The sequence below is a fragment of the Lemur catta genome, chromosome 17 (genome assembly GCF_020740605.2).
Source record: "Lemur catta isolate mLemCat1 chromosome 17, mLemCat1.pri, whole genome shotgun sequence".
In the NCBI taxonomy this organism is placed as follows: domain Eukaryota; kingdom Metazoa; phylum Chordata; class Mammalia; order Primates; family Lemuridae; genus Lemur; species Lemur catta.
Genome location: NC_059144.1, coordinates 43,851,847 through 43,878,355, shown reverse-complemented (window position 1 = coordinate 43,878,355; position 26,509 = coordinate 43,851,847). Strand labels below are relative to the sequence as shown.

The 26,509-nt window shown below is 45.1% G+C and overlaps 2 protein-coding genes across 2 annotated transcripts in view; both read right to left on the bottom strand.

Moving 5' to 3' along the window:
• The window catches only part of TSHZ2 (teashirt zinc finger homeobox 2), a 406,137-nt gene that overhangs the window by 35,479 nt on the left and 344,149 nt on the right, over window positions 1-26,509 (bottom strand). The gene's annotated exons all lie outside the window — the stretch shown is intronic.
• On the bottom strand, window positions 2,035-2,427 carry LOC123622906 (peptidyl-prolyl cis-trans isomerase A-like). The gene has a single exon (XM_045529599.1). The coding sequence runs from the start codon at window positions 2,425-2,427 to the stop codon at window positions 2,035-2,037; it is 393 nt and encodes a 130-aa protein (XP_045385555.1).

Sequence of the window (26,509 nt, the reverse complement as noted above, 5' to 3'; positions counted from 1 at the left end):
CTGGAGACATTTTTGGTTGTCACGATTTAGGGGGCGGTGCTATAGGCATCCAATGGGCAGAAACCAGGGATGCTGGTGAACATCCCACACGTATCCTACAAATATCCTACAGGACAGCTGCCACAACTGAGAATCATCCGGCTCCAAATGTCAATACTGCTGAGGGTTAGAAACCCTCAGTTAGGGAAGCAAAATAGTTTGGTGTCAGATAAACCTGGTTTAAACCAAGGTTTCCCAAAGTTGGCGCTATTGACATTTGGGCCGGATGATTCTTTGCCGTGGGGTGGAGGCTGTCCTGTGTATTGTAGGGTGTTTAGCAGCATTTCTGGACTCTTCCCAGCAGGCACTAGCAGCACCCCAGCCCCCACCCCACAAGGCATGACAACCAAAAATGTCTCCAGACCATGCATGTGTCCCCTAGTTGAGAACTACTAGTTTAAACTACGAGTTGCTTACTTGATGATTTGGTCATTTTGAGCGTGCTGTTAACCATCTGGAAGCATCAGTTGTCTAACCTTCAAAGGGAGGGTGAAAGAATGCAACTTTCAGTGATGCTGTCTGGATTAAGTGGGTGGAATGAGGTGACATGTGTAAGTTCTCAGAACAGTTTCTAGCACATATTGATTCTGGGAGATATTCTTAAAGCAGTTGGCAGTCTAGAAGAAGAAACTCTGAAAGAAAGGGCATGGAATTTGTTGAGGCCCTACCTTAAGCTAGGTGGGCATTCTTGCCCAGGGTTGTAGGGAGGGCGGATAGAGAAGCTAAGACTCAGAAAAAATATATATGATCCGCACAAGGTGCCCTGCCCCTGAAGTTCTGAGGCTGAAACTCTAGCACTGCAAGGTCTAAATATTATATACTTTTCACAAAGAGGCAACACATCTTGGTGTATGCCTTTCTCTATGGTCCTTGGGCAAATTATTGCACCTTTGTTGGCCTTTGTTTTCTCATCTGTAAAACGGGGCTAAGAATGTGTGTGGTAAGGAGTTAGATTGGTAAGCCCTTGATAGCTGGCTCAAAGCAGGGAATCAAGTTACTACTGTGAAGTGTAGGCATTATTATTTGCATTCTATGCTCTTAACATTGCATCATGTTGCTCCTGAAGTCCTGATTATAAATTGGAGACTTAATTTTTTGAACTAAACATCAGTATATTCACGGGTGATTAAAATAAGTATATTTTACAAGTGAATAAATAGGGTTTTGTTCTCTGCCTCCACCCAGCATTGCTTCCTATCCTTTGGACTCTAGATTGTTATGAGAAAAGCCCAGCCTTTGAAAATGAATCCTGTGCAGGTGGTAAACGAGAAGGCTGGCTGGCGGGTGTGTACGTGGTGCTGGAAGTCAATTTATTCTAACTCAGAGGCTGCTTAAGGTTGGGGGTGTCATATGTGGGTATATGTTTGAAATTGGATCCGCAGGGGGTGGTTCTGAGATTTTTCAACTTCATTCTTCTTGAGAAGGTGTTGAGAAGGTATAAATTGCTGTGAGTTTTTCTTTTTGTCTTATCCCTAAGCAACCACTTCTTCTTTCCTTTAAAGCCACACGGATCTAGTAAGAATCATTTTTGTGCCCTCCTAACACCGGTGAGACCAAGAGCTGAAATATCACAAGAGACGAGAGGAGGGGTTTGCAATCAGTCTCCTTAACTGTTCATTGCCCACAACTGTCCCTTGGAGAGTTTGGGTCACTGAATTCACACACTTCCATCTTCCTTGGCAGATTCGCTTGCTTTGTGGATGTGACAATTTCATTGTTATTTAGTTTTATTTCATCATCATAGACTTAGCTCTGTGATCCAGCTAGACATGGGGGGCGAGTAAGGAAAATATGTAATCCAAAGATCTGCAGCAAGAGCACACTGAGCAAATGGGGAGGAGGGTGCTGTCCTGAGCTGCAGAAGGAATGGTCTGGCGGTTAAGACAAAACATACGTCGAATTTATGAGTTGCCCACAGTTGGCAGTGGTGATCTTCCTGGTCTTGCCATTCCTGGGCCCAAAGCGCTCCAGGGTTTCCATGATGCTCATTCCCTCTTACACCTTGCCACAGACTACACGCTTGCCTCCCAGCCACTCAGTCCTGGCCGTGCTGATGAAGACCGGGGAACCGTTTGTGTTGGATCCAACATTTGCCATGAAGATGCCAGGACCTGTATGCTTCAGCATGAAGTTCTCATTGTCCAGTTTCTCCCTGTAGATGTGCTTTGGGCCAGTGCCATTGTGGCCTGTGAAGTCACCACCCTGGCACATAAACCTTGGAATAATTCTGTGAAAGCCGGAACCCTTATAATGAAATTCTTTCTCTCCAGTGCTCAGAGCACGAAAGTTTTCTGCTGTCTTTGGAAATTTGTCTACAAACAGCTTGAAGGAGACGAAGCCCAAGGGCTTGCCGTGCATGGTGATGTTGAATACTGTGGGGGTGACCATGGCTGATGGTGGGTGGGTCCACATGGCGGCGCCTCAGACTTGACTTTTTAAATGGAGACAGGGGTCTTATTCTCTGCTCTATTTCCAGCCAAATCTAGCTCAGTATCTGACATTTAGTAAGGAGGTATTTAATAAGTGTTTGTTGAATGACTCAATGGGGGTAAGAGAATCAAGAAATTGTACATCATTCTAGAGAGAGGGCCCCAAGTTTAAACCAGAATTTCCCAAATTGGTTTCCATGGAAATATAGCCAACAGGTGTTAGGTGAAGAAATAGTTGTGTAGTCAATTGTGCCTGGGTGAGATGGGTTGAACAAGACTCTACTACAGAACATCGCATCGTCTGTCTTTTCTTATGCTAATGGGTAATCCAAACTCCAAGCGTGGACTATATAGCATGTGGCATTTACGAAACTTATTGCACCCCATAAGCTTATTTTCAATGAATGTCTCATAAGATTGGTGTTCTGATGAGTCAATTTGTGAAACTTTTCTCTAAGAGGCTGACTCACCTCTGGGTCATTGATTGTTCTTGCTATTTTTCTCAGACAGGAATGTTCTTGCCCAGATATCTGGACGGCTCGCTCTCTTACCTTTTCCATCTTCTCTGGGAGGCCTTCCCTGACTGCCCTATTTCAAACTGAGCCCTTCTCTGTGACTGGCAGTGCCCGGTCTCCCTCCCTGCCATAGTGGACACTTGATTCTTTCTGCACCCTAAACATATTGTACATTTTACTTTCTGCACTTTCTTTCCCTCCAGAGTGTGAGCTTCAAGAGGGCAGGATTTATGTCCCTCTCGTGCATTCCTGTATAGAGCAGTGCCTGCCACTTGGCGGACACTTGATAAATGTTAGTTGGACAACGAATGAATAAATTTCTGAATTCCTGCTTTGTACATGGGGCAGAGAGACAGAGAGGGACTAAGCGAGCAGAGGGTTACTGTGTGATTACGTCGGCCATCAGGCTCTGCAGGACGTGTTAGGAGATCAGCAGTGTGGTGTCACACAGGCCCTGGGATGGTGTGCATCAACAAGTGACAACAAAGTCACTTAGTGAGATGCCCCTTCTGTCCAGCAGGGCAGTGAGGGTGGATTAGTTCCCATCTGTTGACACTCTGATTCTGCTTATGATTATAACCAGAACACAGAACGAGTGACTTTTTGTTGACTGCCCACTGCAGAGAGGGCTTGTGGTTAAGGACCCTGGATCTGGGTTCTATGAAACCTCAGTTCAAATAAATACTGGCTTTGCTCTTTATAAAGTGGGCAGACTTAGACATGATATTTAACACCTCTATGCCTCACTTTTATCAGCTGTAAAGTGGGCATAGCGATGATGGACCCTCCCCCGAGGGCGGTTGTGAGGGTGAGATATTTATATAAAGAATTGAGCACAGTGTCAAACACACAGCAGGAACTTGATGCATGATGGCTATTACATTATTATTATTAACACAAACCTTATCTCTCATCCTCACAGCAACCCTCCAAAGTAGATCCCTCAATTTTGCAGATGAAGAAATGAAGGTCCAAAGAGTATAAGTGGCTTCCCCAAAGTCTGGCAGTTAGTAAGGACAGTCCAGATCTGAGCTCACGTTTGCAGGACCCTAGAGTCCACCCAGATGCTTCTCACCCCTCACCAGCTACCTGTCTGAGACAGTGCAATGGGGAGATGGGGCTATAAATAGAACAAAACAACATGGCACATGAAACAGCTTAAAGCCCTGAAATAATTTTTCACCCCTGATTCTAACAGTTAGCTACAGCTTCCCAATGCCTCTAGCTTTTACTCAAGCTGTTATTCACCCAGCAAGACCTGCTTCATGGCACAAGATGGCTCATCCTCCGGGGAAAGACAGAAGCTGAATGGAGGAAGCTGGGAGAGACGGGGATGGGCCCAGACATTCATACTCTGGCTTTAGAGTTCGTCAGAGGGCCTCACCCACCAAACACCATCCTAGCCATGCTCATGCCCTCCTGTCTTACCGTTGCTGCCATTGGGGCCTGGATGGATCTGGGAAGAAGTAGGAAGGAGAAGACTTCAAGTTCCCCTCCTTGAGAACCTGGGAGTGCCTAACTTTTGGCACCTCCTACAGTCATTTAGGAAATCCATAAGAGGTCCTCAGGCTAATCAAGAGGGCTGTTCCTTGAAGCTGCTCAGGGAGTCCAAGCTCACTTTGAGGCTCCCTTCCCCCACAGCAAAAGAAAGGGAACCCTAGTGGTTAGCAAGACCGCACATTCATTTCAGATTGAAATCTTGGAACTGGGAACACGTTGAAACCAGGCATTTCACCTCTTCTCTCTTGGCATGGCTGCTCTTTTGAATTCTCCAGCCCTTTCCTTACCATCCCAGCTAAGGGTCCACCTAGTCACTCTTGTGGCATCAACCAGTCATCAGTAACTGATACCATCTTATTTATTTCTTTGCTTATTTGTTCCTCTCATTAGGACGTAGCTCCTGTGATCAGGGCCCTGCTCACTCCTGCTCCTTGCTCTGTCTCCAGCACCCACAGCAGTGCCAGGTGAGCAGGTGCTCAGCAGGTATTTGTTGAGTGAGTGATTACCTAGATTATGTATTTCCTGGCTTTCTCTGTAAAGAGACTGTAATAGAAGGAGGGCTATTATGGCAGGCATAGTCACTAACTCTTCTCTATTTTTAATTTTTTAATTGATGACAGAATTAAAAACAAGAGGGGCAAATGCAGCATAAAGGACTCAGGTTAGACACCAGAAGTCCCCTGATGGGCTGAGTAGAGTGATTAGAATGGGCTCTGCAAATTCCTCCCATGTTTTCTAAAAAACCATGAGGAATATCCTCAGGGATGGTTACCAGTGGATTCCAGCACTGAGTTCTTAGCTGCAGTTTCTCTCTCTAGAGCCATGGTGCTTTACTGGGAGGAAGTTTTGCCTCCCAGGAGACATTTTTAACCACCACGTAGGGAAGGAATGTGGGTAGAGGCCAGGGACGCTGCTCAGCATCCTACAATGCACAGGACAGCCCCCACAAGAGAATTATCCTGCCCCAAATGCCAATAGTGCCAAATTTGAGAAAATATCTTTTGCCCCAAATAGCTCAGTTTTCTGTCTTAAGGGCTCCCCTGTGTCCGGCCTGCTTCAAGGATTCTCCAAAGGATTGGACCAATTGAGAACATGAGTGACTTGGGGGAAAAAAGTTTCACATTTGGGGATGCCATGCAAGGGGTGTGCCAGTGAAAACAGAATCAATGGATTATTTCTATGACGGAAGGCTGTCCTGTCATTGTGACTCCCATTTATACAGTGCGTAAATATTTATGGGGCATCTGCTATGTTCTTGGCATGATGTCTCCGTGGGGCTGGCGAACGGTGTCTTCAAGGGCCAGATGGTAAATATTTTAGAATTTACTGGACAAGTCCACAACCCAGCCACTGTAGCGGTAAGGCAGAGATGTGAATGGGTGTGGCCGTGCGCCCTGAAACTTCATTTGCATAACAGGTGGAGGATTTGGCCCACTGGCCCTAGCTCACTGGTCCCTTTTCCCGATGTAGAAGCCACAGAGACAAATACGGCAAAAAATCTGAGGGAGCTCCTGGCCCCGTGGGAAACACACACATGAATAGAACCCGACTACTGTCCAAAGAAATGAGGCCAGATGAGCGATTTTTCAGGATGTTGGTGTTATTTCCTGTGCCCCAGGTATTGCTAACGAAGCACGTGTTCTTTCCATAGGTGGATCTCTATTGCTCCACTTCTGCCACCTGCAGCTAATGTCCAAAGCGCCCTCTTGGGTCCCTGTTGTACCCACCAAGAGCCTCGCTCTCTCGTCTCTCTGATCCACGTCCCAGCTGCCTGTGACAGCAGTGAACTCACATGCCCACCCTCCCTCTGCTCTGTCTCCTCTACCCTCCCACCTGCCCTTCACCTGTGCACCAGGGTAACCTTCCTAATCCCAAATCCGAAACCCTTTCCTAGCTCCGTGGCTCTCCTGGTGGTTACGGGATTTGTGATAATGTGTATACACATGCCCATACACATGCACTATTTAGCTTTAAAATGCCAATATGGAGAAAAGAGGCAAATAATTCTACAATAAATATTGTCTTACTTCTTAAATCCAGACTTACTTTCATGTCTCCTAACACTGTCATGCCTCTCTGTGTGTATATATATACACACATATGTAGATAATACACACATATGCACATACACACATATACATGTATACTCATAACACACATATACATGCATGCATACATATACAGACCCTTATAGAATATATATATCTGCACATATGGAATACATCATATTTTACTATAATGAACTTTCTGTTTACTATTTGTATATGGGGTTAGGATATATGGATGCGGGTGCTGTATGGGTAGGTATAGGTGGGTAAATAATCCATAATACAGGCTTAGGACGGCAAGAGTGTGGATATTCAGGAGGGCTGTGAAGCAGGAGGTTGTGTGGGGGGAGGCTGGGTGCAGTGGAGGGAGCAGACCCTGCGGAGGGCCGTGGCAGGGCCTGGGGCCGGTGGGGGGCGCAGCAGGATAAGCCGCAGGGCCTGCTTCTCTGGAATCAACTGTATTGATAATTTTATCATCATGTATTTTAATTTTGTTCTGCATCGGCATTTCTTAAGCTGTTCATTGGACTACAAAGATGAATCTTAGACAATAGCCAACCTGGCGCTTTGCTGATTTTTAATATGTTTATTGTGTAAATTATCAACAGAAACCTTAAGGCTTTTTGGTGATGGCGTATGTTAAAGACAAACGAGAGAGACAGAGAGGGAGAGAGAGAGAGAAAGGAGGAAAGATATTTTCTTTTCTAGGTGTTGTCTTCTTAATTTGCATAAACGACAATAGTGAATATCTTGATTCGCTGCCACCTTTGTAAAGCTGGTAGTTAGAAATCAGCTACCATGTATAATAATAACCCCTATTTATATATGACAGGCCCTGTCCTCAGCACTTTACAAACATTATCTCAATCAATCCTCTAAAAACCCTGAAAAAGCTGCTCTTGCATCTCTGAGAAAAGAAAGAATGAGCCACAGAAAGGTGACATTGCTTGTCTCAGGTCACGCAGCTGGGAAGTGGCAGAGCCAGGTCTCGCTGCTTCGGGAGCCTGGTCACTTCACCGAGCTGGCAGCTTTATCAAAGGAAGATCAAAGAGATCCCCATGGAAATGTGGTTGTATGAGCCCTGGGTTTAAGTCCAATGCCATTAACCACTGAGTTTAGTCCTGACTTTTTCTTTTAAACAAAATTTTGCCTGGAAAAAAAATAGTACAAGAACTTGATAAAAAAAATCAAACACCACAAAAATAAAAAGTGCCCCTCCAACCCGAGGGCTCATTTCTGATCTTTCTGGAAATACTGTCTACATAAATATTAAGTATGCGTGCGTGTACGTATTATTTTTTAAAAACAACTTTATTGGGTATAATTTAGACATGATTTTTAACACAAAGGTGAATACTATAGACACATGACATTTCCACTAAATAATAAATCTTGTGATTGCTCTATATCAGCACAGAGAGGTTTACTCCATTATTTTGAAAGATTGCACGATACTCCTGGTATGGAAAACTAAAATGTGTTTATGCATTTCCAATGGATGGCAAGTATCTCACTTGCTATGTGCTGGGAATTCTTCCAAGTGCTCTACCTATAGTACATCATTTCATCTCCCACCCACCATATGAAATAGGTGCTTTGATAGCCCCATTTCTCAGATGAGGAGACTGAAACACAGGGAAGTGAAGTGATTTGCCTAAAATTACACAACTTGCAAGGGGTAGAGCTAAGATTCAAACCTAGCAGTTCTGGTGCCAGAGTCTATCCCTTTAACCGTTCCCCTGTAGGTAAAGGTGATATCATTTATCGACTTTGTATGCACGCCCAAATACATCCGAAGATAAATTCCCAGCCATGAACTTGCAGGTGGAAGAGAATTAATACTTAAAATTTTGTCAGCTATTGCCAAATTTCTCCTTAAAGAGGCTACTCCCACCAGCAGTGCATGGTCCCATCCTTGAAATCGTCAATTCCTTTGTTAATATATGGGGATAAATGGAGTAGACTCTTGGCAACGAGTGTGTTTCCCCTGTGGACAGAATAGAAACATCCTGGGTTCATCTTGGGTGACTTAAAATGCATTGATTTCATCATCTTCTGGCAGAACGAGCCCACCCATATGCCCCAATGGAGAAGTCGCACTTGCTAGCTGCCTAGCAACCTTACCAGCATACACACAATTACTCACACCAGGCTTAGTACTGGCAGGACACCTGAGCCTCTTGTGTCCGTTGAGTCACACTAATTAGCTGAATGGCATAAGCAGGTGTGGAAGGCAGAGGGTGATGTGGAGAAGGATGGCTGCTGCCATAGGGGCCACCCAGGCCCTGGACACAAAGAGAGGAGCCTTTGACCTGTGGGAGATCGGTGGAGGTCATGTCATTCCTCCCCCTGCCTCTAGGTGGCCAAACCTACCTGTGCAATCACATGGAATGCTCTGTCTCTATGAACAGAGATAAAATAGAAGGAGAAGATAGGAGAAGAGAAATACCCTTTATCTCAGATGTTGCTTGATAACAGAGACCTCAATCTATTGGTTGGTGAGCTATGTTTAGCCTAAAAGATATATATGCATTTTTTACATAAAGAGTGTTTTCTAAAAATCTGGAGTGATTGCCGACATGTCAAAAATCAGGAAATTTCACATAATGGATTTCTAGTCTCTTCAGAAAAAGATTGGAAGTTCTGGCAAGCGGTAATTTTGGGGAGCCAAATGCAAGTGAGTAGCTGCTATGCCCTTTGGACTGGGCAAGTGCTCTGCAGTTTGCCACACTCCCCACCATTCCCTGTTGCCTCTCATACTGTCTCTTTTGATTTATTCCTGCCTGGCTCCTGGAGGCATATGAGTTCAGGGATCCAGGTTCTTGACATGTAGCATTTATGTATGTATGTAGATATGCATGTGTATATGCACGCATGCATATACATGTGGGTATATGTGTTTTGCTAATATTTACTGAGCACATACTATGTGCCAGGCCCTGTGCTAAGTGCTGAGGAGCTAAGTGGAGAACGAGACTGATGTGCTGTGCAGTTCTGGCCCTTGGGAGCTCACCGTCACGTAGGGGAACCTCATCAGACAGACATACACAGAGGACTGTCGAGTTTCTCTTCTCCAAGCCTCAGGGAGGAAATGCACTGTGTGTGAAATGAGTCCAGCAGGGGATCTGAGTGCATTTGGGAGGAGGCATGGCAAGCGTTTTATGGAACTCTGTAGTGTCCCCAGTCTCACAGGTGAGGACACTGGGGCACAGAGGGGGACATCAGTCCTCATACTCATGGAGGCTGCAGCTGGGACAGAGCATGGCTGTCCCGCTGTGGCTCTCATTCTCTCTCCCTCGCAGGGCTTTCCTGCAGGAGGGTCCACAGGAGCATGGGAGGAATAACCGCATGAGCAGATGGGGGAGTTTTATTTGGACAAAGAGCTGTCATCCTGCTCTGAGTCTCCGTCTTCCCCCTTTAGGGGGTGGGCTGAGGAGGGGGCTACCTTCCAGCTTGAAGGCAGCGACACTGGTGGCCTGCCTGTCCCCTTGCCCCTGCCCATCCAGTGTCTACTGCGGGCCTTCCGAGCGCTCTGTCTGGCCACCAGCACCACTGGGCACATCTGCTGCGAAGTGGATGGATGTGAATTAACGCCCCCTGGCCGCCGTTGGTCTCACCCCCCAGCACAGCTGTCTGCAATCGGCAGGGGGTGGTCTGCACAGACCCCAGCTCTCTCTGAGGGCTGTGTTCCTCGCGAGCTCCAGGGCCCTCCGTGGGATCATGTGCCAATCACTCACAGTGACAACCTGCACGGCGAGCTCCCCGCACTGGCTGCCCTCCGTCCCTCGGCTCGCTTCCTCGCTCCCCTGCCAGTGTTTCCTGGGAGCAGGAGACCTTGTTTCAGAGGAGGCTTCTGGGGGAACCTGAATCAGGACAAACCCCACGTCTTGCTGGGACGGGGGCAGAAAGCATGGGTTAAGATGTCCAGCCTGGCCTTGGGAGACAGGGAGCCTGGGGACCTGGCTCCTGCCCAAGGACACTAGGCAAACTGTGGACTGCGGTCTGAGCTCTGCCCGGAAACAGAGGGCTTCTGACTGCTCCCGTGGCTTTTAGAAGGAAGCTGCTTGCTTGCATCGGCCTAGCCTCTGAGAGTCTGTCCAGGGAAGGGTGGGAGAGATTATTCTGGGCCCACTAGGGGTGAACAGAGAGCATGCAGGGGAGAGAGCCCATAGGTGGTGGCTCTGAGGTGTGTTTAATGGGGCTCTCCAGTAGCCAGGGGCTCCCCGTGGACCCCTGACACTTGGGAGCAGAGAGGCACTGTCCACTCCGTGGGAGAGGGAGGTGTCTGCCTAGAACAGGGAACCGCAGGAGAGACGGCCCCGAGGGAGCTGGCCACAGGACCCGTGGACACCCAGGCGATAGGGTTTGGGTTTTTCTGGAGATGGATGGTGGTGATGGCTATAGAACAATGTGAATGCACTTAAAGCCACAGAACCATTCACTTAAAAATGGTTAAAAGAGTAAATGGCCCTGAGGCTGCTGTCAACAGGCTGGGGACACAGGAGGAGCAGAGAGAGACTCCGGCCCTCCCCCAGTTTCCCACTGGGCACCTCCAGCCCAAAGCTGAACAAAGACCTCCAGCTAACTCCCCTAACTCTGGACTGAGCCTGTGAGTTGAGTCTCCACGTGCCCCCAGGCCTGTCTTCCCTAAGAGGGAGCAGGAAAGTCAGGAGCTGGCTACGACTTTATCCAAGGGCAGGGGTGTTTACTCCTGAATAGATTTTAAATGGAGAAAGAAATAAAACGATGCTTTGATCACCCTTCAGGCAACATGCCTATTCAACATGCGGGTGCATGTTTTAACATTTATCCAATGCTTATTACGCGAGGGGCTCTTTGTTAAAGGCGCTTGCCTGAAAAGGCATCTTTAATCCCATCTGTGAGGTAGGTGCTCTTATTAGCCACATTTGCAAGGCGAGGAGACTGAGGTTCAGAGAGGTTATGTAAGTCTCCTAGGGGCTCACAGAAGGAGCTGGCATTGGAGGCCAGGTCTGTCAAATTCTAGAGCCCGACTCGTAATCACTGCACCCTGATTGGCACCAGTCAAGACACACTGTTCACTTGGGAACCCAGACTCCTGAAGCTGCTTGTAGGTTTTGGGGAAATGTGCACAGTTTCCTCCCTTTACATCAGTCGGTGCCAAGTCTGGGATGAGTTGAGATTGGGGGTCCCCTGGGACCCCTCATCACATCAGGAAGGTGGAGGGAGGCCAAGGCTACGGTCCCAGTTGTAGGAAAACTTCAGGTCAAATGAAGCCTCCATTTACTCATCTGTAAGATGAGGATGGAGAAGATGCCCCCAAAGTGCTGGACACGGTGCCTGGTGCAGGAAAGTGCTCCGTAAATAACATTTGCCATAGTATTTGACTAACAGCAGCAGGAGTTAGGGAGCACTGAATTACAGCTTGTACGAAAGTGTGTTAAAAACTGTACCAATGATCGATACCACAGATTTTAAATTCTCATAAATATAGCCAAGTTAATAATAATAAAGTGATAATAATAACAGAGTGCTCAAACTTCTTCTTAGGCTGTCACATGCACCGAGCCCAGAGAGTGATGTATTTTGTAAGTTGATTTAATTCAAATGCTATACCTCCTCCTCCAGTGATTTTGTTATTATATTGAGACCTTTTTTGAAATCCTAGTCCTGACTTGGTGTAACTTACAGGTGCCTCAGTTTGCTCTGCTTTTTCTTCCATCGGGGATGTCTAAGTGGATTCTACTCGGGGATGGGCCCCGGGGAAGCAAGTCTGATGCAGAAGCTAGTGGTGCTGGTGGAGCAAAGGCAGAGCGGAAGGAGGAAGAGCCCGCGGCCTGGTCTAAGTCAGCGGCAAGTCGGCTCAGCACTTCCCGGAGTCACCTTCTCCTGCGAGGTGCCGTCCGATTCTCAGAGTGGACATTAAAAATGGCAAGACAAGACGTGAATCCTTAAGGCTTTGTCCCCAGCTCTGCAAGGCCCAAGTGCTAAATGACACTCACTGGGCCATCAAAGCTTCTATTTTCTTAATAAACAATGAGCTTCCATTCTCGACTCCAAAAGCAAAAGGTCCATCTTATCTCTATGAAAGAATTCCTAAGCAGCCTATGTAACAATGTCATATACCAGTTTCTTTTATCAAATAACATCCCGAAAACAAGGCCTACGTTAATTTTTTTTTTTTTTGGTATTCAAGCTGATTAGAAAGTTGGTTCTGTATTTGATTAAGTTCTGCAGAAATTGGGCTTGTGATGAATCATTAAACAAAGACACTTTTTTTTTTGTACAGCAATAAAGCCTCAAATGATTAATTAAGGGCACAATGCCAAAACAAGTGTCTTTGTTTAAAACGCAGTGGACAAGACAGCCTTGGGAAAGTTGATGTCTTAAGTAGACGCCACAACATGTTTTTAATTATGTTCAGGAAGACGAACAAGAATAGGAATCGCCAACTGTTTAGAAAGATAATTTTTTTTTTCCGAAGAAAGATTAGAATTAAAAAAAACAAACAGAGCATTATTGATTTAACACAAATGCCATTTGTTGGGCCTTTTGTAATTTCCTTATTAGTGTCATCATTCTGGAGTTCACATCCCCCCTTCTGTTATAGCGCTTGGCATTGGTTCAGCTCTCAGCAATATGATACAGTAAACACGCAGTGACTGCTCATATTAAAATGTTTTATTTGTTGTAACTGTACAGATGATCAAGCGGCACAAGTCCTAAATTATCCCAATCACTGCCCGGGCTAATCGGAAGAGAGGGAATCAGTGACCGTCTCTGTGAGATGAACAGACAGGCCTAGGGTGCGGGGCTGAGCTGTCAGCCGGAAAAGAAACCGCAGCAGAAAAGTTCATGCAACATCAGCTCTCCATCGCGCCGTGGTGAGAGCACCGCTGCTCCGCCGAAACAGACATCAGCCGTCGCGGGCGATATGCAGAGTGAAAGATGCTCTCGGAAGCAGCTTAACGTTGGGTTGTATCAGGCAGTCAGACTCCATTTGGATCAAAGTGTCCCATCTCAATGTTAGCGGTAATGACAGGGTGGGCTTTAAACAAGGCCAGCTCTTAATTGTAAAATGCTGAAGACAGGGTAGGAGCCCCACGGTTTGGCCCCTTTCCCCCCAAACTGACAGGAAGTGGCCTCAACTCGTTTGGAAATTGATACAAATGGTGTGGAGTTGGGGCTATGGGGGCCGTGGGCTCTGTGTCTCCAGGAGTCACTTAGACATATCACTCATAGGTACCCACAGCTCCCTTTCTTCTTCCTTGTTTCTCATCCCAGTAGGTTTTGAGAAATGGTGGATTATTCATTTTGCTAGTAAGTAATGGTTTTGTCTCATCATGAGCATTAATGATGTTAGAGACTGGCTTGAGAACCGCACAAAAGATGCTCTGACTTTCATGTATTCCTTGGTTTCTTTGCTCCACTAATGTGGTTTGAGTACCTGCGTGGCGCTGGGCCCTGGGCTGAATGCTGGGGAGAGCGGGATGCATGTGCAGGCCCCTTTCTCGAGGCTGCCAGACTGCAGACCGGGAGGGCTGCCGGGGAGAGCGTTCTGGGGGAGGATAGGCGTTCTGTGGGAACTGGTGACCTGGAGGTGGAGGGGCGGGTCCAGGCACAGCCGGACACCGACGCCAACTCTGCTTTCTTCCTGGGAGGACCCTGGTCATGCAGAGATTGATCCAAGAACCCAGAGAGCCTGGGGTTTGTCAACAAGCCCTCGAATCAGGGTGGCAAACTATGACCCGCAGGGCAAATACGTCCTGCCACCTGTTTTTGTAAAGCCAGCAAGCTGAGAATTGTTTTTAGGTTTTTAAATGGTTGAACAGAAATCAAAAGAAGAATAATATTTCATGACATGTGTGAGAATTACGTGAAAGTCAGACTTCAGTGTCCAGAAATAAAGCAGTATTGGAACACGGCCACGCCCATTCGTATGGGACAGCACTGCTTTTGCGCTGGGCAGTGACGCCGCCCTGCACAGCTGCGGAGAGGCAGCCACGGGCCATTTGCAAGCCAAGGGTGTGGTTGTGTTCTGATAACACCTTTCTACTGGTCAATTTGCCAACCCCTGCCTTAAACCAAGTCCATAGATGTATGGCAAGGATTCCCTCAGTATCTCATCTCTGCCTGACTTTATATGTGGAGACAAAACACAAACATAGGAGACATGGACAGGAAGAAGCTGTGCAAAGATAGCTTTGAACAGGATAATGATCCTGTGCATTTCCATGAGATTCTATGTCCTGGGCTCAGTAAATGGGTAACTTGTGGGCATATATCAATCCATAAACCATTTGCAAAGTAATAATTCAGTTCACCAGAATTTCCCTTGGGGAGGGCACTGAGTGTTTTAAGGAGAAATACTGTATTGAGCCACTTGGGACAGGAATGAGGAGGTGAAGCTCCAGTGGGCAAAAGTGGTCGCTACAGTTGCCTTTCCATGGGATACCTTTGTTTTGTGGCCTATGCTGGAGGGCGGGTGGGAGGAGTTGGGGCTGAGCTGAATTGCTCTGCTTAGAAGAGGAAAGTGGGACTGGCCATTATGAGTGCCAGAGAATTCAAGAAGAAAGCTGGGGATCACGTGCAAAGAGGAAGGAGAAAAGAAATATCTGGGATTTTTCCAGAGGAATGTGTGAGAGGCTTTCTCAGGTGTTGCAGTAGCACTGTCATGTCACCCCGACTTCTGTGTTTTCCTCCGGAAAGTTTACCCACCTCCCCATTGTTCGTTGGTGCTTTGGTGAGAGAACTTGCAGTGGTGTTGAGTTTGGGGTTGGCATCAGTTGAAAATAAGAGCAACATGTCGGGATTAGGAAGATATGGGAACAGCTGACATTTGGGTCACATCTTGATGTCACCTCATTCAAGTCTGTGATGATGTCATACTGTCTTCCACATGGCCTTCCCTGGGCACGGAATCTTAAGTAGCTGTCCCTCTCTCTTTCTCTGTCCTTCCCAATCTCTATGACGTGTTGTAGTTTTCTCCAAGACATCTACCATTGCCAGACTTACTATGCTGTAATTATTTGGTTCTGGGTCGGATGTGCTTCTCCCTTATTTAAGGTCCACGAGGGCAGGGACGTTGTCTGCTTTGCTCACTTTTACATTTGCGAGGCTTAACACGATGGCTGCCACACTGTAGACACATTTGTTCAGTAAATGGTCAGGAGGACATGGGGGTTCTCACAAGCGGCCACAAGCCTGAGGAGTAGCCTCTGCTCATTCACCTGCCACATCACGGGCTCTGCCTTTGTCTGGGCTCTTCCACAGGTTAAGCTGGTGCCTTCGCCCCCCTGGATGGCACCAACAGCCTCCCAGTGTCTTCTATCCCTGCCTCCTCCAAGTCCAGCCTCCACACCCGAGAATATCATTTTCAAAATGCAATTCGGATAATGTCACCTCCTGGCTTAAAACCCCCTAACTGCTTCCTGTCACTCTTAGAACAAAATCTGTAACACTTCTGGTGGTCCTCAGGGCCTATGTAAATGGCACCATCTTTCCACTGCCATCTTTACCATCTTGCTCCCTTTGTCCCAGCGGCACTCACCTGCCCTTTGTTGTTCCAAACATCACACTCACTCTCCCTTAGGACTCAAGGGTTCTGTCCCCTCCGAGCCTCTCTTGCTCCTTCACATCGCTCGGGCCTCAGCTCAAAGATCAGGCACCTCAGAGATGCCTTCACTGCCCACGCTGTGTGGAATAACCCACCTCGCCACCATCTCTTTTATCCCCTCGTTCTGCTGTCTTTCCCTCCTGGCTCTCATCGCTTGCTGCACTTCTCTTCTTCATTCTGTTGTTTACTTGTTTACGGTCTGTTCTCTTTCTCTGGAATGTTGGCACATGGGCAACAATAACCTCCACCATGTTACTCAGCGCTGAGGGCTAAAAAACTAGTACCTAGCCATTACAGGCACTCCGTAAATATTTGCCAAATGAATGATTGAATTGATCTATGTATGCAGGACTTCCTGACAACAAAGGAGGTGCTTTTCTACCCACATGCCAGTGCCTAGTTCCTCAAATAATGCCCGTCAGTCCTTGGTAGCTCTGCCCACACACCTCTAACAGACTGTCGTCACAGAGCACGTGCCTCTAGGTTGCTTGCATGTTTTTAGATATTACTTGAAGTTATAGTGAGGTTGAAAAATTAAGTAGGATACAAGTTTAAGTTTTAAACCTGATGTTGAGGAGGGTGTGCAAGACCATAAGTGGCCAGATAATTACCTCTGGGTCCAGAATTTTCATAGAATTATCGTGGTTAAATCTTTTAAACAAAGGTGTGCCCGTTTTTGGATCCTGCCCTCAGCGATCGGTCTCCCAAAGTGAAATCAAAGTCAATAGCTGTTTTGCAGGTGGAATGATTATAGACTCCAACCCTTGGCTGAATTAACATGTAAAGGGAAGTCTTGGACTCGGGTAATTATAGGATATTTCCTTAATAAACCTTATCTGATCCTTTTCCGCTAATAATTGTATGTAATTATATTTATGTGTGAGAACATTGCATATTAATAGAGACTAGGGCCCTGAGGATTTAAAGAGCTTATAAAGCATTTGACTGGATACGACCAATCATTACATGTCATGCAAAGTACACGGGGAGATAGGAATTTGTCAAAAAGAAACCAGAGAGTAGGAGAAACCCAACACTTTCATTAATTGATAATATTTTTATTAGGTTGTTACTTTCAAGTGTCTTTTAGTACTTGCACTTGAATTTAAATGTCTGAAAAGGAATGGGTATTCAGGAAAAGAAAAGTAATTACACCCTGTAATTCTGATTTAATTACAAGGAAATAGATGTAACATGATGTGATAAAAGTTATGATGGGCTCTTTAAATGATATATGTCATTAACATGTTAATTGGCATGAAATCTGAACTCGGAGCCAGAGAAATCTTAGGTGAATATGAGGTCAACTCCATTACAGGCAGTCTTATAATGAAAATTCCATAAAAGCATTTTAAGTTTTATTCTGCAATGTACTTTTCCCCATTTATGTTCAATACAATGAAATTCTAGTCCTGCTTTTATAAAAAAAAAGAAAAAAAAAGGCCATCCCTGAAATGTTGGGGTGGTTGACTGGAAATTGTAATTGAATAGACACAAAGTCAGGGCCAGAATAAATGGAGGAATATTTTTTTTTTCTGTGCTCAGACACCAGGTTAAATTCTAAAAATCCGGTTCTCTCAACATCTTAGCATAACGATGAAACAAAATGCATAAAGATTTTGATTATTAAAAGACTGCTTTTTTTTTGAAGACTCATCCCAGGATCTGGGTTTTTTTTTATTTTTTTTTATTTAACTATAATGTTTTGGCTCACGGCTGTGGTTAGTAATCAGAAGTGTGAAGAACGCATCTAGTGAGCAGAAGGAAGTGGCCAAATGACACGGAGGTTACTGTTACGGGACAGGAGATGCCGACAGAACCTCCGACCTCCAGCTAGAAATATTTAAGGCTCGTGCCTGAATACGAAGCGCATTTGGTGACGCGACCATTGATCTGCTTCAGCATTAAAAATAGCGATGCACCGTCTGATGCGACAGCTCTCAGAGACGGAAACATTTCCGTGGGAGTGGACGCACTGGTGCTCCTTCTGTGTGGCATTCGTGCCACACACAGACACGGGCTGGCCTCCCTGTCAGCAGAGCCATCTGCGAACCTGAAGGATGGAAATGTGCCGTGCAGAGATGCTGCTCACAGAGTCCTCTATTGCCCTTCTTGGAGGACATCTACCCTAGTTTAATTCAAATTATTTAAAAAGGGAATGGATTTCAGACAATCCACATTTGGTAACCACCTAAACATAAGGAAAGAGAGAATTGGGGACGTGGCAGAGGGGAGGACCCCCAGGTAAAGCGGATGTCGGGATAGGAGTTGACATTCTTCGAGGCAGCCCTGGGAGATGCACAGTGTAGAGGGCGGGAGAACAGGCCGCAGACTCTCAGTGCAGTTGGCCGTGGACGTGTGTGAGCCACTCTTCTGACTCCTTCACTTCCTCCACTCCACTTGGGGCAGAAGGGCCTTCATCATGTTTCCACCCAACTCATCCTGCCCCAGAACCTTTCCACATGATAATCCCACTGCCTGGAATGTGTTTCCCCCACTCGCCTACACTCATTCAGGTCGTGGTTCAGATGTTACTTTCTCAGGCTGCCCTCTCTGACCACCCCATCTGAACTAGCAACCCACACACACATCTTTTCCTTCTAGTCCCTTCTTCTGCATCTTTCTGTTGCTTTCTTCATAGAAATGACCTCTACGTAGTTGTATGGTGTTGAACAACAAGGATGCATTCTAAGAAATGTGTTGTTAGGTGATTTCATCATTATGTGCCCTTGCACAAACCCAGCTAGCATAGCCCACTGCACACCTAGGCTGTGTGGTCTAGCCCATTGCTCCTAGGCTCTATGCCTGTATGGCATGTTCCTGTACTGAACACGGTAGGCAATTGTAACACAGTGGTATTTGTATATTTAAACACATCTAAACATAGAAAAGATACAGTAAAGATACAGTATTATCTTATGGGATACAGTATCTTAGGGGATCATTGTCATGTAAGCATGCCGTCCATTGTTGATGGAAACGTCATTCTCTGGCACCTGACTATCTTATCGAATTTATATATTTGTTCATAGCCTGTCTCTCCTCTCTAGAGCGTAGGCTCCCTGAAGGGGGTGAACAAGACACCTCTGTCTTGTTCACTGCTGTACCCCCTAAAGAGAACAGCATCCGACACATGCATATCTGCGTGAATGATGCGGGAATGTGTCCTGGGACCCCATTCCCCCGCTGTGTGTTATTGGGCTGGCTCCTTCGCTTGTGGCAGCTTCATAGCCTCATTGGTATGACAGAAAGAAGAGTTTTAGGAATTAAAGGATTGAATGCATGAAACCCTCTTCACATAATGCTCAGCACATGTTAGCTTAAGAAAGAGAGATTTTTCATTAGAAAATCAAGGCAAAAGAGGTTGGGAACTGAATTCTTGAGTCTGTGTGAGGGGGGCAGCTGAGGCAGATGAGTCAGCATCCTACTCAGTTTTGGGCCCTGACGCCAGAGTCACATGACACAGCTGTCACCTGAGGAGGGATTGAGATGTACCCCCCCACCCCCCAATGGTGCCCAGCTGAGAGTGTTCATTACGGCCAGTTCAGGCTTCTCCTACAGGGGACGCTGTTGAGGGACAGGCAGTAGAGTATGATTAAGAACTTGGACGCGGAACTCAAGTGGGTGCTGGGTTCAAATCTCAGTTCCTACCACTTGCTGGCGTGGGCGAGTAACTTCGCCTTACGGGCCTCAGTTTTCTCATCTGTCAAATGAAATTAAAAAGCATTTTCATCCTCACAGGGCTGTGGTGAGGATTAAAGGAGGTCACGTAAGGAGAGTGCTGAGCAAGGAGCCCAGCACAGAGACAGTTGCAACACACATCATTCCTCACAACTTTGAGTTAGGCTGTGTCTCCCTGTTGAAACGGCAGAAAGAATTCAACACATTTCATTTCAGAGGCTGAGTTACAATTAATTGAGCCTGAAAAGCCACAGACTTGAAAAAGCCCTCAAAGTGATACAGGTAAAAAGAAAAACAAAATGGCATCTCCCATGCACTGGGGGCTCTACAGCATGTGGCCCACCCCGTGCTCAGCACTCCACAGTGTGGGGCCAGCCTGGGCTCAGCACTTCACAGTCATCATCTTCTCATCACGAACCTAATGGTCACCTAATGAGGTAGACCTCTCCCATGGCTTGAATTGATTAAAAAAACTCCATTATCATACCCTCTTCACCTGCCAACCAAAACCCATCCACTTTCTGGAACCTTCTGACAGCCAGGCCAGGTTGCCCAACCACCAGATATCTTCAGAGTTCGGCAGCAGCCAGCCCAGCAGTCATTGACAAGGCGGCTGTTTGCCAGGTCTACCCTGGCACAGGTGTGGGACAGAGCCCTTTTGTGCATGAGCAGAATTTGCAAAGGTGCAGAGCCATGCTAATACGCCCCGCATCTCCTGCCAGGGCTGGCTGGCTTATTTCGGTCCTGGAGGGTCCAGAATGAATGCCTGCGGAGGCCCCAGCCCACCACGTCTTCCTATAAGTTCTGGATGCAGAAGCCACCTTGGAGAACTGTGGTTGTCTCTCTCCATCTCCCCAGTGCCCCCCAGATGAGCGCCCCCACTCCTCACCTGCTATCACAAAGACAAGAAGGGCCATTCATAATTTAAGTCGGCCCTTTCTTTCCTACACACTACCAACATGAGTTGGATGCTGGAGGAAAAATTGAACTCTCTCTCCCAGGATACACTGAAGATCAAGCAGAATCTCATTAAGGCTCACTTCAAAGATTCGTCCTTTATTTCCATACAAACAAGTTTAAATTATCGTGCGTGAATCTGCTGTTAGCAGGGACTCTGTTCCATTATGCATGATTCCTTACTGCTCTATCATGAATAATGGGCAGTGCTCCATTAACGATTTCCAGTAATATGCTAAACTTCGGGAGTGGTCACGTTATTAGGTTAAAGTTCTGTCGTTTGCATATTTATTTTATTTCTTACTCACGTTATAATGCTCTGGTTCATCAAAATAGGTATTGCAATTTTGTTGTAATGAACATAGCATAACACATGCTGTAGCTATGATTTCTTTATTATTATTATCTAATATTTATTGAGCATTTACTATGAGCAAGGGGTAGGGCTCAGTGCATGCCTTGCATGCATAGTATGATTTAATCTTCACTAGAACCCCATGAGATATTTTTATTATTGCCACTTTACAGGTGAAAAACCTGATAATTAGGGAGAGATCTAAATTGCCCATGGATACAACCTGTAATAATTGGTAGTGCTCACTTCAATCAGTTTGTTTGACTTCAGACACTCCTAATGATAAAATATATTTTATAGTGCTATTACTTTCTGAAGAGCTTGCATAAATAATCTATTATTTCATAAGTAGGTATTTTGCTGTCCATTGTACAGATGAGAAAACTGATTTTTGGGAGCCTGTTTGATTCCTGGGAGCAAGAAGCACTTTATTCAAGCACTGGGTTTGCCTCCACTTGATCTGGGACAAGTCAACCAGTCTTTTTGGATACGATGTGATGAGGTGGTTGCATCATCACTTCTGTAATTTTTAGAGATTTGGGCAGGATTTTCTAAGCATTCTCTCTCTCTCTCTCTCTCTCTCATTTTACTGATAGGATTTCAAGAAGAATCTGCATTTTCTCTTGGTCATTGTCTCTAAAGTCTTTTTAGAGAGACAGTACACATGTAGACAGTGTACACATTGTGTCACCCTGGGAAAGTTACTTGATGCCCTCCACTTCAGTTTCTTCATTGGTATAATGAGAATAAGTACCTGCCTCTTTCATGGTCATTGTCAGGAATAAACTAGGTAGTCTGTGTAAAGAGCTTAGAATAGCAGCTGGTACATGAGAACTACTATATACAAGTGAGCTGATATTTTTGTATTTTTCCTTTTAGAAACCTTAAAACCTTCCAACATGTATCTCTCCCATTAACACAAAGTCATCTTGTGTGCTATTGGGACATCTCCTTTCTTATAGCCCCTTCTTTTTTTTTAATTTTAATATTCTTGTAGCTTGACGAATGAAGCCATAATTTATTACAATGTTCCTCCCTATTCCCACAAGCCAGGACAGCAGGCGGCCACTGGCACATCCATACGGCCACGCTCATGACTTAATTGAAGATGTTGAGATGGTTTGGAAAAAACTGATCACGAGCATCGTCTCACAACGTGATCTCACATTATCGAAAACCACTTGGAAGGGAAGTTTGCGTTGGCCAAGCTTTTCTTTTTAACTTCTTGGATTAGCTGATGTCAAATCCAGCTCCATTGTCAAGGCAGGAAATGCTGGGGCCCTCTGGAAAACGTCTTAATAATTTCTGCATTATTTATTCAAGATATTTGGCTAGCTCGATGGGGAATGATTTTTCCATTTGGAAATGTATCACAGAATGCCCCAGACAGGAAATAAACTTAAGGAGCCTCAGCTGAGAGACTGATCCTGGCTCCTTGAACACACCCGACCCTTTCGTGCACGGAGCCCTCGTGCCTGCTGGGCTGCCATCCGGGCTTCCTCCTCCTTGGCTCACTCATCGCCTCCAATTCCACAGGTCCGGATTCCGTTAATTCAAGATCCATCTAAAAGTCACATTTTCCTTACTCCAGAAACTGTGCCTCCAGTACAGTCTATTTACATTATGCTGTGCACTTTTTGAAGTGCTTTCTCAGGTATTGTTTCATCGGTCTGGTTGGATGTGGTCTATCTATACTCTTTATATCATTTCACCTCCTATTTCGTACGACTGAACTCCCCTGCCCTCGATTTAAAGCTTTTCTACCTTCCCCGCATACTGGAGAGAACTTTGCTTCGCCACCAGCACAGCACCTAGGCCTTGGTGTTTACATCAGGGAAATGGGTGAGAGCAGTCTTGGAGCTGGTGCTGTCCTGATTCATGTACCGTGAAAGGGCAGAGACGTGGGAAGGCAACAGGGAGGTGAGTGGGAAGTGGCAAAGGGGAACAGAGCCAGGGGAGGCTGGGTCTGGGGGGGACTTTGGATCATTCTCTCCGTGAGTTGTCAGGGACAGCTGGGATGTCATGTGGAATGGAGCTTTGAGGGAAATTGGAAGGTAAAGAAGATTGAAGAGCAGTTTTTAATGAACAGATGCCCCCAGTAAAGATGTACACTGCTTTGCAGATATCTTTATATGTTGGGTGGGGATTTCTCTTGCGTACAACACACATTTTAAACTGGCCCAGCCTCAATGAGTTGATGTTTGTATCAGAATTTATGTGTGTATTCTCATACCCTCAACACGTACGTACTGTAGACGGTAAGCTTCCCTAAGACAGGGTTTGGGTCTCATTTTTATTCATGTTACCCATGAGGCCTTGCTCCTGATTGGTTTCTTGAGCCAATAATGCTGATTTTTCCACTTCTCATCCAAGGAAACATTCCCATTCACTCAGGTGTGATCAAAAGTTTAAAAAACACAGAAGGAACCCAGGACAGTGACTGGAAGTCAAATGCTTCAGCATGAGTCCAAGCTCCTGAATGCCTCATGGATTGTCTGCTGTAAAAAACTGCATTTTCAGGCAAAGTCATTTGAGAGTGGCCCAGAGTCCAGAGGGGAGGGGCACACTGGACTCAGAAGCTGTGTATTTGCATTTCAGCCTTGCCCCTAATAACTATGCAACCTGGGCAAGTTATTTAACCTTTCTGAGCCTCAGTTTCCTTATCAAGAACCTTCTTCTATTTCTAGATAATTGAGAGAAAAACAATGCAGTTCTTTTTTCCTAAATTGATGGAATTGCAGAGTATAAGAATGAGAAGAGATCTGAAGACACTATCTGACCCTGAGATGGCAATTAGTTGGGTTATCTGTAAACTCCAATCATTGGTAGCAATAGTTAGGGTAGTAGTTTTCCATGGGGGTCATTATCCCTCTCCCAGGGGACATTTGACAATGCCTGGAGACATTTTGGTTGTCACAACTAAGATGTGGGGTAGAGTGAGAATGTACTACTGGCATCTAGATGGTAGAGGCCAGGGAGACGCTAAACATCCTACAATGCACAAGACAGCCTCCCACAACAAAGAAGTACCCAGCCCAACATGACAATAGAGTCAATTTGTTCCGAAGGCTTCAAAGTCTGTGTCTTCCTTGAAACTCAGAAAAGAACACCTTGATTTGTTAGTGATGTTTGCGTTGATACAAGAGGGGAGTTGGTGAGCACATGGATTTGTCGTCACTCTAAAAGGCCAAGAAAAGATTAAGGCCCAGGAAGCCTTTAAAGGCAAATGGCAAGCAAGTGGAAAAACTCAGGCTACAACCAATTGCTTTTTGACCTAAACCATGTTCCTCAAGGGTAGAAACTGGATTGGTCTAGTGCACGACCTCATTTCCAGCATCTAGAACAGTGCCTGCTCCTATAGACATTGAACAAATAATTGGTGAATTCGTGAGTTGAGTTTTTGCAAGGAGAGCTATAACTGTACCAGCCTTAAGCCAGTTTTCTTAATTTATATAAAACTTATTTTCAGTTTCAATAGTACATGTAAAAATAATAAAACTAATAAGAACATGAAAACACTTGAGTAATGATCATTTTCTTGGAGAGTGTTTTTTGTTCCCTGCTTCCCCTTATTCCAAATAGCAACTGGGGACATCTGCTCATGGAATTTTAGATTCTTGTCCAGAGACTACTTTCTATATACATCTACCTAAGAGAGGAGATGGCAGGTCTACCCTTAAACTGCAGAGGCCACATTCCTTGTCGAGGAAACATAAACCCCATTAAACATGGGATGACTTTTGTGGCAGGGCCAGCAACTGGTAAGAAAGAGTCTTGGATGTTCCATGACTTGATTTTTCTATTTCTATTTATTTTTTGATTGACCTGGAGAAGAGCAATCAGTCAACAGCATGTCAGTTTTACCTTTTATAAACCATAACAAATCATCCCTACCTTTTCCTACCTTACCTGAATGGATGAGATGCAAATTATGGAAGTAGTTGGCATTTTTAAAAAGTTCTACTATATTTTTAAAAACTCTCTCATTTGAAATAATTATAGACTCACAGGAAGTTGTAAAAGTAGTAGAGTCCCCTGTAACATTCTCCTACTTTCTCCCAGTGGAGTCGTCAATCTTAAATAGCTGGAGTACAGTATCAGAGACGGGACGTTGACAGTGGTCCAATACTGCTAACTAGGCTACAGACCTTAGTTTTCACAGTTTCTACAGTTTTGTGTGTGTGTGTATGTATGTGTAGTTTAATGCAGTTTTATCCCTTGCATAGATTTGTGTAACCACCACACCACCAAGATACAGAACTGCTTAGAGCAAAGAATAATATTAACAGCTACAATTTGTTGGGTACCTACTATGTCACAGCATTCTGCTGGGTGTTTTATGTATATAAGAATATTTAATTCTCCCAGCAATCCCAGCATGGAATTATTAAAAGAGGACAAGTGGCATCTGACAGATTTAGCTTTGCTATTAACTGGCTGGGCAGGTGACCATTGAAAAGTTACTTAAGTTCTCTGAGCCTCCTTCTTTTATAAGAAAAATCACCCCACAATCTCACCATTCAGAGATAACCACACTTAAAAATTTTATATATTTCCTTCTTTTTTTTCTATGCATATGTAGATTTAAACCTAATTGAGATCAAACTGTTTGCACAATTTCTATCTCACTTTTTCTTGACTTAACATCATAAAAGCTCCTCGGAATGATCACTTTTAAAGATGTCCCAATATTCATCATTCTGATTTCTCTGATGCCCTGTTTTTGGCCAACAAAATAGCTTCTAAATTTCATTATTATAAGTATTACCACAGTGAATATCTTTTGTAAAAACTTGTATGTGAAAATCCAAAGACTTTTTTAGGACTAGATTATGTGATATGAAATTATTGGATCAAAACATAAGAATTGTTTTATGATTCTTAATAGTATTGCTTCAATATTGAGAAGGCAATGGGTTTAAAATAGTGTACCAGATACTCTTGGTCAGGAGTTGGTGAATTATAGCCTCCAGGACAAATCTGGCCATGCTGCCTGTTTTTATAAATAAAGATTTATTAGAACACAGCCCCACTAATTTGTTTACATATTGTCTATGGCTGCTTCACACTCCATCAGAGCCCAGTAGTAGCCAAAGAAACCATATGGCTAGCAAAACTGAAAATATTTACTATCTGGCCCTTTATAAAAAAAATTTGCTGGCCTTTTCTCTAGATGAAAAGCTATGCATAAGAGATGATAGTGACAAAATTTTGTTAGAACACTTATACCAAGCGTAGCCTTGCAGTGGAAGCATGTGTGAGAGGAGAAGCTGTTATAATGTGCACCGGAATGAGTGGGTACGAACTCTCAGATTTCTTGCTCTCTTGTGCCAGGGGAGCAGGCACACTGTTGGTGTTTAATAAGTGTTTGTTGTTTGTTGTGCTAATAG